The sequence below is a fragment of the Rousettus aegyptiacus genome, unplaced genomic scaffold (assembly GCF_014176215.1).
Source record: "Rousettus aegyptiacus isolate mRouAeg1 unplaced genomic scaffold, mRouAeg1.p scaffold_m13_p_1, whole genome shotgun sequence".
Classification (NCBI taxonomy): domain Eukaryota; kingdom Metazoa; phylum Chordata; class Mammalia; order Chiroptera; family Pteropodidae; genus Rousettus; species Rousettus aegyptiacus.
The window spans coordinates 13,665,993-13,677,401 of record NW_023416284.1 but is presented as its reverse complement, the minus strand read 5'-3'; the positions used below and the strand labels follow the sequence as shown (position 1 = coordinate 13,677,401).

Sequence of the window (11,409 nt, the reverse complement as noted above, 5' to 3'; positions counted from 1 at the left end):
GGAAAGGGAACAGTGAGAGTGTGGGCGCTAAGGCAGGAAAGTATGGGGCTTGCCTAGGAGACAGAAAGGGCCCAGTTGGTCTGGAGTAGGATATTCTTTGTCTAGCAGAGGAGGGAGCGCAACTGGAAAGCCAACCCATGGAGAGCCTTAAAGGCCAGGCTCATGGGCTGGGACTATATCCAGCTGGCAGTGGGGAGCCACTGAGAGTTATTGAGCAGGGAGTGACATTTGTTCTAACTCGATGGCTGGTTTTGTGCCAGGCTGGGAAGATATTGGGTGGGGGAGTATGCAGAGACAATCAAAGGTGAAAAAATGCTCCAAGTTAAGACTTTGGAGGAGGGCCCCTTGATCCCTTGGGTGGGTAGATGTGACATTATAAGCAGAAAACCCTCTTTAGGTGTTGGCTTATACATATTGCCTTGAAAGAGATCTCAGATCATCAGTTGGCAACCCTGATGCTAAATCTCAGCTCTGCTGTGGGATTGAGGACAAGGCCTTCATCCCTCTGATCCTCCGTTTTCTCCTCTGTAAAGTGGGTGAGAGGATTAATGAGAGAATGAGGAAAGGGTCTAGCCCAGTACTTGAAGCATAGTAGGTACTTAATAGATGATGTTCCCTCCCCGTTTTCCATTGTCTGGCTGTCATAGAGCTGGACACAGTCTGGCTCTTCACTCACCTCAAATTAGATAGAGTTTCTGTTTTCAGAGGTCATTCATTCATTCATTCATTCACTGTTCAGTCATTCAACCCGACACATAGTAGGTACATTTTCGAGCACCTACTATGTGCCAGGCACTAGGACGCAGAGTTGAATTACATTATTATCCCTTGGTCTTGAAGAATTTATTTACTTATTCATTCAACATCCATGGAGACCTACTGTGTGCTTTGGCTGGGCAGGGGTGGTGTTGGGGTAAAGTGAGTATTGCTGGCAGGGGAGTGGGTAGAGGCGGGGGTAAATCAGTCCCACGGGTCACACCTGTGGGTCTGGGAAGAGCAGGAACCCAGAGAAGATGCTATTGGCACCTTCTACACCCAGGATGGAATTCTTCTCAGTGGCCTGCAGGAAGACATTCTCTCCTAGTTCTAGCTTGAGAACCATGCCGCCCGTGGTGACCTGGAAGGTGTTCTGGGTGTAGTCACAGAAGGTAGCCACTTTCTGCATGCGGTCCCGGCCCCGGACGAGGTTCACGCACAGGTTCCCTCTAGAGCTGGCGTGGTAAGTGAAGTAGTAGAGGCCGGGCACCTTGCAGGTGAACTTGCCACTCCGAGGTTCGTAGTTGTTGTTCACGTTGGTGATTACGTGGTCGAAGCGAATGGTCTGGTCCTTTCGCAGGGCGATGTTGACAGTCCGCATGACAGAGAAGGCGACTTTCTGTGTGGCTTTGTAGTCTCCTGATTCACCCTTGGGGCCCCGGGGTCCAGGGGATCCTGGAGCACCTTTGGGGCCCATGGGGCCCTTAGGGCCAACTTTTCCTGGCTTTCCGGGAATCCCTGGGTCCCCTTTCTCTCCAAACTCACCATGGTCTCCGGCTAGCCCTGGCAGCCCTGGAAAAGCAGAGACAAGATAAATGAGGCTCAGAGCATCAAAAACCAAAGGAAGGAGCCATGGCAGGCAACACAAGGGGCCTGCCTAGAGGCAGGAAACCTGGCCACGTAACCTTGGACAAGTCCCTGCTCCTCTCTGGGCCTCAGCTTCCCATCTGTGAAAAAGGGGACTGGTTACAGAGGGCCTCCAAGTTCCCTTCCAGCCCAGCTTACTGAGTCTGTGATGTTTTTGGCGGCAATGGGGATTGACATCCGTGGGCTGGGGAGCAGTATCTCCCTCAGGAAGGTGCTGAGCTGGCCCTCACCAGCTCATACAGTGCCCTTGTTCAGGCTTAAGCCTGGAGCAGGGATAATGAATTCCTGGCAAGCATGCTGTCCCACTCCCTCCCCCGTGGCTGACATCTCTAATCAATGGCCGCATTCTTTCCTGCTGAACTTGGAAGCGGACTTTAGGATCCTCTCATTCCACTACTCCAAGCAGCCACGGCTCCTCTGTTTGGCACCGCACAAGTTAAAACCTCTTTCCCAGTGGAGTGGCAGAGTTTGGTGGCTGAGAACATGGGCTCAGGGGAAAGACAAATGCGCTTCTCATGTCGCATCTGCCATTATCAGTTGTGCCACCCTGACTGCGTGAGATTCTCTGAGGCTCAGCTTCCTCATCCTTAAAATGGGGGTGATGAGATTTGGTAGGATTCTAAGGATTAAAACGAGATTATGTGGAGAGAATAGTTGCCTGTGGGTAAATGAATAAACAATCTGGATTTCACAGGGGCGTCTTTACGGCGGGAAGTCTCCTGTGAACCTTGTGACAATCCTAAAAATATCATTGTCTGCATTTTACAGGTGAGGAAATGGCAATTCGGAGAGGTGAAGCCGCTTACCTGGAGGCGGCCCAGGACTGTGCGACTCTGGTAGTGCCCTCTCTCTATCTGAATTTAGTGGTAAGAGATCTACCATCTGGTCTCAGCCTGTGTCCAGAAAGGCTACTGATTTGTCCGAAGGAGCCCAATAAATGTTGGGCTCCTTTGGACAAGTCAGTAGCCTTTCTGGACACAGGTTTTCCTGTCTGTAAAATGGGAATCAGAATTCCCTCCTTGCAAAGTTATTGCAAGGGCTCAGCAAGCTGATGGATTTACAAACACTTTCGCAGTCTCTAAGCTGGACAACGGAGACTTGGGAGGCGGGCGGTGGGGCCTCAGTCAGCGACACTAGTGTGTCCCCGAAATCTGCAGTACCTTTTTCACCCTTTACCCCTGGGGTCCCAGGTTTGCCGTCAGGGCCCGGTGACCCAGGAATGCCCGGGATGCCAGGGATGGCCGGGTGCCCAGTGCAGCTGCTCTGGGCCCTGGAGACACCTACGAGACCCAGGAGCAGCAGCGGCAGCAGCGCCAGGATGCCACCCCCTGGGGTCTTCATCACCGCACTGTCTCAGCTGCTTCCTGTGGGGGCATAAGAAGATGTGGTAGGTTACGACCGCGGTGACTCCTCACTGTTTTATTCATCCATCCATCCATCCATCCATCCATCCACCCACCCACCCATCCATCAGTTTATTCAGTTGTTTGTGTGTTCGTTGAGTTTGTCCTGTCCACCCGACCCTGTTGTGAGTGCTGGGGATACAGTGGTCAACAAGAAAGATATGTTCCCTGCCTTCACGGAGCTGACAGTCTAGGGGAAGACAGATGATACACAGCTCAACGTACAAGTAAATAGAAATAATTAGAGACGGCGGTGAGTGCTCTGGCAGAAAGGAAAGGGTGCCTGGAGTGAGAGAAACTGGGCCAGAGTGGAGTGTTAGGGAAGTCCTCCCACTGGGAAAGTTTCTAAGGGAGGAATCTCTGAGAAGTGATGTTTAGGACAAGACTTGAAGGTTTAGAAAGGGCCTGGGCAGAAATGTTCCAGCCAGATAGGACGGTGGGGGTAGAGGCCCAGAGGCAGGACAGAGCCTGGAATGTTGAGGACCAGCCCAGGGGCCAGAGGGGAGTGAGAGGTCAGAATGACAGGAAGTGAGGGCCCGAAGGCTGTGGTATGTGGGTTTTGGATTTTATTCTAAGTATTCTAAATTCAGCGTGGCTGTGCTGCTTCCCCAGTGGGCTGCTTTACATCCTCAGAGCATCCCTGCATGGAGGAAACTATTATTTTTACCCTGAAGAGGACCCTGACACTCAGGGTAGCCAAGGTACTTGATTGGGGGTCATATAGGAATAACAGCAGCCAGGACTCAAACCCAGGCCTGTCTGGCACTGAAGCCAGCATTCCTGCCAGCATACCAGCTCATCTCTTCTGCTGAAATATTCTCGGGTCCCATCTAAGGCAGTGGGTCCTGGTGAAAGGGAACTAGAAGAAGCCATGGGCTGTCTCGAGCTGGTCGGCATGGTCATTAATTAATTCTTAGTACGGAAGGGACCTTAAAATCCATCTAATCCTTAGCCTATTTTTTTTTTTTAATGAAGCTGACATTCACTAACATCAATTTGATCATTTGAAAGCAAACATTTCAGTGGCATTTAGCACATTCTCAGTGTTGTGTAACCACCATCTCCATTTAGTTCCAAAACATTTCATCACCCTAAAATAAAATTCTGTACTCAACGAGCAGTTACTCCCAACCCCACTTTCCCCTCTCAGCCCTGACAACCACTAATCTGCTTTCTGGTTCTATGGATTTGCCTATTCTGGACATTTCATATAAATAGAATCCTATAATATGTGACCCTCATACAATATCTGGCTTATTTTACCCAGCATAATGTTTTCAAGGTTCATCTACATTGTACTATGTATCAGTAACTCATCCCGATACATAGTGGCTGGATATTATTTCATTGTATGGATATATTACGATTTGTTTATCCATTCATTATTGATGGGCATTTGGGAAACTCCCACCCGTTGGCTATTGTGAATAGTGCTGCTATGAAAATTCACATACAAGGATTTCTTCGAATACTTGTTTTTAATTTTGGAAGGTATATACCTAGGAGTGGAATTACTGGAATTACTGCCCTGGGTCTTATGGTGAATCTGTGTTTAACCTTTTGAGGAATTCGCAGCCTGCTGTTAAGTCTCCTCAATAACATCTCTGCCACTGGCTCTTCCATCCTTGGCTGCACTGTCTCGTGATGAGCAGCTCATTAGCTATCAAGGCAGCTGATGCCACCCTTGCCCAGACCCAAATTCCCCCCATCCTTCAAAGCTTGAGCCTTCAAAGCCTTTTTCCTCCCAGAAACCTTCTCTCATTCTCCCTAAGCTCACAGAGGCTACACTGTTTCCTTCTCTTAAAATGGGAGAGCAGAGTGGTCCCTGCCCACCTCCCAGGATAACCGTGGGGAGCCAGGTGAGGCCACGGCTGGGAAAGAATCGTGGTGTTTCCAGCTCTGGTTCAGACTCGTTGCTGCTGTTGTCTGACCCTCACAGAACTGTGGAAGTGGGTTGTGATTATTCTCTCATATTGCAGATGAGGAAACAGAGGCTCAAACATTAGAAAGCAACCTGCCTACAGGTACCTGGTGAACTGGTTAATGGCGGAGCTGTGGTCAAACTCTGGCCCTCTCTGCCTCACATTGGCTTGGCCAACCCAGAATTTGGCTTTTCTGAAACCAGAAAAACCTGCTGTTTGTTGGCTCATGTGCTTAGAAAATCAACATCGCCCCCCACCCCCCACCCCACAGTCTGGTCCTAATCAATTCATTGCCTAAACCCCTGAGTTATGCTGGACCTTATGCTAGGCACCAAGCAAAGGGGGGCTGCAAAGGGTGAGGTGTGCCCAGAACTGCGAGTGACCAGCTTAGGCTCTCTGCCCTGCTCCAAAGAGAGGGTGACTCGGGGGAATCCTGCTTATCTTTGAATGAGCATCAGTTCCAACTCTTGCTGGAGATTTTACAAAATGACAATTTGACAACTTTAATAATCTACGCACTGGGCACTTCGCAGATACCAGGCTCTGCACCAAACACTTTATGTGCCATCATCTCAGGGCATCTGGCCCTTACAATGGTCCCCTGAGAAAGCATCCCTGATTTCTTATTTCACAGATGAGGAAACTGAGCACAGAGAGGGTGAGAACCTCAATCAAGGTCACGCAGCTCCATGTGGCTGGGATTCAAACCCTATGCCTGGTGGATCGTAAAACTCACAGGGTGTTACATTAAGAGGTTACTGTACTCGGTGGTGAAAATGAAGGCTTTGGAGCCCGACAGCCAGACAGAAGGAGCTAAGGCGTGGGGTGTGTCCAGGGCCAGTGCCTGGGGAAGGAAGTTTTTATTATTACTGTTATTTTTGTTAAGAGGCAGCAAATATTCACCAGTGGTGAGAGGTCTGGAGTGTCATAAGGAAAGCAACTGCCAGGGTCCAAATCGGGCCTCTGCCACTTCTTTGCTAAGGGCCTCAGGAGGGTCACTTCTCTCTGGCCACAGTTCTCCTTTTTATAAAGGGTGGGTAATACTATCCTCTATCTCACAGGGTTGGTGGGAGGACAGGTGAGTTAAGGCTTATAACAGAAACACTTACAGAATATCAGCTGCTTTTAAAATGATCGCCATCGCCCAAGAAGTCTCAAGTTTAGGGACATGCCTGACGATGGTTGGAAAAATACAAGAGGGTCTGGTCCCTTTGAGAGGTGCTCAGAGGGAGGAGGTCTCTCAGGTAGAGGCAGCCCAAGGGCAGAGTGCTCCAGCCAATGGGGTGGGGGGTGGGATGCAGGGTAGGGAAGCAGGGTCCTGACCTTGGGGGAAGTGGGAGGGTGTGTGTGTGTGGGAAGATCTAGGTCGTAGACCATTTTAGGGGTCACCAAGTCTCAGACTTGGGCTCCAAATTAAAACTCCTCTGGTCTGAACACCCCCTTGCCTTCACCGCGCAGCACCAGTACCAGCCTTACCTCTCCCGTCTTTCCCCACATCGCTGACCCATTTATCTCCAAACCTTCCAGCCCCAACAGTCCCTTTCCCCCTGACTTGGAGTCGGGCCAACTTGACCTTGAACCCCCACCCTCTTCCTGGGGCTATCTCACTGCATGACCTCAGGCAAGTGCCTGAACCTCTCTGAGCCTCTTTGGCAGAGTTAATTTCTCCCTGACAGGGCTGCCAGAAGATTAAATGAGATGGGACCTAAAAAAAATAAATAAGGTCTCTGGTGTGGTGCCTGATCCCACTCCCTCCTTTACGAACATTGAGCTCACTCGGTCCTAACTAATAACTAACCACGGCTCCACCTGCAAGTCAAATTATTTCCTTGAAAGAGTCAAGCGGAGCTTTCTCAGCAGACTGCAAGGAAGTAAGAGAAGGCAGCTGTAGGAGCAATGCTGGGCTGGGTGGAGGGGAACCTGGGTTCTGGTTTTCCCTCTGCCTCGGACATATCTTGATCCAGGCAGTGTGCTCCACACTGAGGGAGCTTGATCTCCTTTAGGGCACACAGCATCCCCAAAGGAGAAAGGTTCCATTATTCCCAGAGAGAATCCCAGGCTGAGAGGTTACGTGACTTGCCCCAGCTCGCGGGCACCTAAGAGCCAGAAGCAGGACTCTGCTTGCATTTCGGGAACCCTGAAGCCCTTATGCTGGCGGCTCTCATTTTAGTCTGCCTCCCCATCACCTGGAGACCTGGGTGGCAGCAGACCCCTCCTGCCCAAGATCACCTCCAGAGAGGCCTGGGTTTGGGCCCAGGCAGGAATCCTCACCGTTAAACACCCAGGTAGCTCTGAAGCAGGAGATGCAAGGTCTCTATTTTGAGAGCCACCACTCTCCACCATACTGGTCCTGCTGGCCAGTCCCCCCACCCCAGGCACCGAGCTCCATCCTCACCTGGGAAACTGGCGTCCTGTGATGCTGTTTGGCGGGACAGCAGTGGGACCAGGAGCTGGGAGCCTGCTGCTCTCCGTCCAAAGCGGAAGTTCCATTCCCCCCAGAGACGAGAAGGGCCTTTCCCTGATGGCCCCCTCCCAGGGGCCCAGCAGGCGGGCCCCCCCTCCCTATCACCCCACTCTCACCCTGTCCTGCTGCTCTCAGGCAGTTTCAGGTCCGGTTTCTGTGACTTGGAGGGGCTTACTGTAAATGGGCGGATGGGTGGTAAGTTTCGCTTTGCCAGCTCAGCAGCTTTGGGGGGAACAGGCTGTCTCTGGAGAATGTCCACAACTGATGGCTTGGTGCCAGGGCCTCTGACCTCATGATCTTCTACAGGGAACAGGGGTGTTCCTCAATGAAATGAAAATATGGCTGGCCTGGTGCCTGGGCGCTGGATTTGGAGTCAGAAACCTTGATTCATAACCTGGCTCTGCCACTTACCAGCTAAATGTTTTCAGCCAAGGGAGCCCAAGGGAACCCCATTTCCTGTTATATGATGGGACCATAATTACACCTGCTCTACAGAGCACATGGGGGCTCAGATGGGACAGTGGAGGAGAAAGGGGGGGGTAGGCTGTACAGTGCAGTGCACACGTTAATTGTTAATATCACGCCATGTCCCAGGCTTCCCCTTTCTGGGTCCCTTTCTGCTGCTTTCTTCCCTTTCTGCACTCTTGCTCTTTCCCTGTTCTCAGAAAATAATCTAATAATGAAAAATGAATTTTAAATGCAGTTATTATTTATTTATATCCCTTCTTCTGCTTCCAGCGGGGCTCGAAGCTGATGACAATAATAGGCACCGGTGGGGGCCTGTTGCTTATTGATCCTGGAATCACCCAGTTAGGGCTGGAGAGGGCCTTGGAGGTCACCCAGCCCATCCTCCTCGTCATGCATGCGGGGGAGCTGAGGCCCACGGGGGCGATGGTTATCGTGATCCTCTGTGTGCTCGGCTCTGGAGAGAGAGCCCTACGCCATCGGCCCTGTTTCCTGCCCCTATGCGGCATCCGTTCTACTGAGGAAGGCTGGTGTGGAAGATCAAACGACACAGGGGCTTCATCGCTCCTGTGACCAATGTCACACAAAAAAAGAAGTGACTTCTGGAGCTCAGGCCCCATGCAAGTGGCAGAGGCAGGACTCGAAGCCAGGCATACTGGCACCAGATCTTAGCTCTTTGCTGAGGCTGTGTCTAAGGTGATGTGACACCCCTCTCGGGGACGGTTACCCAGCAAGCACCAGGAGCTGGCACAGGTCAGGAGGGCACTTCTCGACATCTGTACTGGGACATAGAAAATTGTTGGGCTTGTGAATGCTGCTTGATAGAGATCGTTAACTGTGGTGGGTGAAAAGACTGGTCTGATGAAACCAAAGGGCCTGGGCGAGGAGGAGACGGCTGTGGATTCTGGGCAGTGAGAGGGGGATTAGTAGGTTGCAGGTCCGGGGACTCCATCTGAGGGTTCCTGAGGTCACCTGGGCCTGGTGTGTAATTCTTTGATGGCTGATGGCAATGGGAAAAAAATGAGCTTGAACCTGGGGCAGAAACAGCAGGGAAGGGGGTGAGGACGAGGCTTTGGAGTCGGCCCCTCCCAAGTTTGAATCCCAGCGTGGCCTCTTTCTGGTTATGTGGCCTCAGGCCCCTTTATTGACCTCGGTTTCTCCATCTATGAATTGGAGGCATGAGCGCCCACCTCCTGGGGTTGTTGTGGGGGGACCAGTGAGGTAACCCTGCAAATCCGGGGCCCAGCTGAGTGCCAAGCCCTTCGTGGGCCCAATGCAAACCTGGGAATAGTACGATTTGTATGTAGAGAAGACAGAACTCTTGGAGCCTGAGGGCATAGGAGCCATGCCCAGACTAGGGATCAGGAGCTAAGGGAACCAGCTGGTCTCTGTACCCATAAAACTGTTGAGTTGTGTCCGTGGTAGAGAGGGTGTGATACCTACAAAGTGTGGGAAAATAACCCTAAGGCCCCTCAGCGTCCTGTGGTGTGAGAGATTCCTTGCAGCTTGGGGTGCCTCATGCTGGCTCCTGACCCGCTCCCACACCCCTCCTTTCCGGCCTCCCTTAAAAAACCCTCGGCCAGCTTCCCTCAGCTCAGCAGACAAACTGGCATTTTCAAAGGCCTGTCTCTCCTGGCGAAGACAGAACAACAGGGAAACAATTATGGAAAATAAAAACACCACGAAAATTGTCATTTCCAAAGCACAGGTTTCTGATCTGACACAGTGGCCTACATAAACGGCGTATTGATTTTTTTAAACAAAAGAAGAATGAAAAGAACGACGTATTACTTGGGGCGTTGCCAGGCAGACTGCTAAGTGGCTGATGGAGGGGAGCTGTGAATGAACGGCCTCGCGACCTTGGCCCTGGCCCTGCCAGAGGCGCCCAGGCCCTGCGAACCCGGCTGGGCTCCTCGGCCCTGGCCTCTGTTCTCACTCTGCGTGTGTGTCTTTAGCTCTCTCCCCTCTTCCGGTCTGACACGTTTCCTGTGCCCCTACTATGTGCAGGCACATGTCAAAGCAGCCCCTCTCTCAAGAATGCTCGTCCTCCAGTGGAGGAGGCAGACCCGTAAGCAAGTAAGTACACGAAAGCCAGTTGGTGGACCACGTGCGTTGACTGCACCTGGCAAATCGCCCTGTTCTCCTCACACCTTTCTAAAAAAGACTTGGATCCACTAATCCGTGTTTGTTTTATAAATAAATCTGCACATAATATTGTCGTACCACCAAATTTGGGAACCTGGGCTCTCAAGAGCCACGAGTTTGTGGTCCAAGTCTGTGGAGGGCACTGTGGAGACACAGAGGGAAGCAGCAGGGGAGGCTTCATGGAGGAGGTGACCTCTGTGTTGAAGCCTGGCCGTCGTTGAGTGTGTAGTATCCAGGTGGATGAAGGATTTGCATGAGTGGGGTGAAGGGGCTCTGCAGGATGAAGGAGCATCACGGGCCAAGGAGTGGAGGTGTGAAACGGCCCCTTTCAGAAATAAAGGTGAAAAAGTGGATGGAGGCAGTCACAGACTTGGGCTCAAGCCAGCTCTCTTAGAGCCCACTTCAGTTCACTGGTGCCTCTGTGCGCTCCGTGGGGCCTTGTGGAACCAAGCTGATGTCCCACCCAGGCTGGGGCGGATTGTCTCGTGCCTGAGTGAGTGGGTCTCACTGGGCTCCAAGGCTGGACCTGAAGTTTGCACAGGGAAGTTATACTTTATACCTTTTCGACCCCGAACTGTCCATTTCTCATGGTCACCACACTGCAAGTGCTGCAGCTGATGGCCTCCCGGTCCTCCGGTCAGGACTGTGGCGGCGGGGCCTGACCATCTGACAGCTTGTGAGCAGTGGCAGTTTCAGACCATCTCTTGGGGGCTCTCAGAGTCTGTCGGACGTCCTGGAGACATATTCTCACTCTCTCTGACCCATTCATGTCTACCTCAGAGCGTGATTATGAATAGTAAATGATTTAATAGGTGGCTTTGCATAAACCTGGTGCATAGTAAGTGCTCAATAATGTCCGCTATTATGAGTTTTTATTTGCTCATTCCTTTGCTCTTTTAGTCATGCATTTACTTACTTATTCATTCATTCACCCCAATTCACTCATTAATTTGGCACAAATTCATTGCACATCTGGTCTTTGTCTACGCTGGGCTTATCGAGACCAAACCCCTCCTGTGACAGGTGCTCCCAAAATTCAACATAGGTTGCCACAGGTCTGGGAATTCAAACACACTCCTGTTTACCTGCGAGCATGATGGATACCTTGAATGACAGCAGTGCCTCTCATCTAAACAAGCGACAGCAGATGGCATCGTGGGGGCTCCTACCACACCTGAGCTTTCTCTCCCGGATGGCCAAATGCTGCTGAGTGTCTCAACACTGACCCCAAGGAGATGCCCCGTCTGGGTCTAGAGTCCACAGATGGCTGTAGTGGATACAACAGTGACGATGAAGAGACTTGCTTCTTCAAGGAATTGGGAGTGAGGAATCAGAGCCATGCGTATCTATTGATTTAATCATTTATTTATGTGTCTCCCTGCCTCTT

The 11,409-nt window shown here is 51.4% G+C and overlaps 1 protein-coding gene across 1 annotated transcript in view; it reads right to left on the bottom strand.

The window, feature by feature from the left end:
* Positions 1–824: 824 nt before the first annotated feature.
* Positions 825–11,409, bottom strand: part of C1QC (complement C1q C chain) — a 14,048-nt gene continuing 3,463 nt past the window's right edge. Inside the window, exons 4-5 of the mRNA XM_016149291.2 lie at positions 2,784–2,975; positions 825–1,548 (exon numbers count right to left, since the gene is read on the bottom strand). Coding sequence (XP_016004777.2) covers positions 974–1,548; positions 2,784–2,975 — 767 coding nt within the window. The 3' untranslated portion in view covers positions 825–973. The remainder of the gene's footprint in view (positions 1,549–2,783; positions 2,976–11,409) is intronic.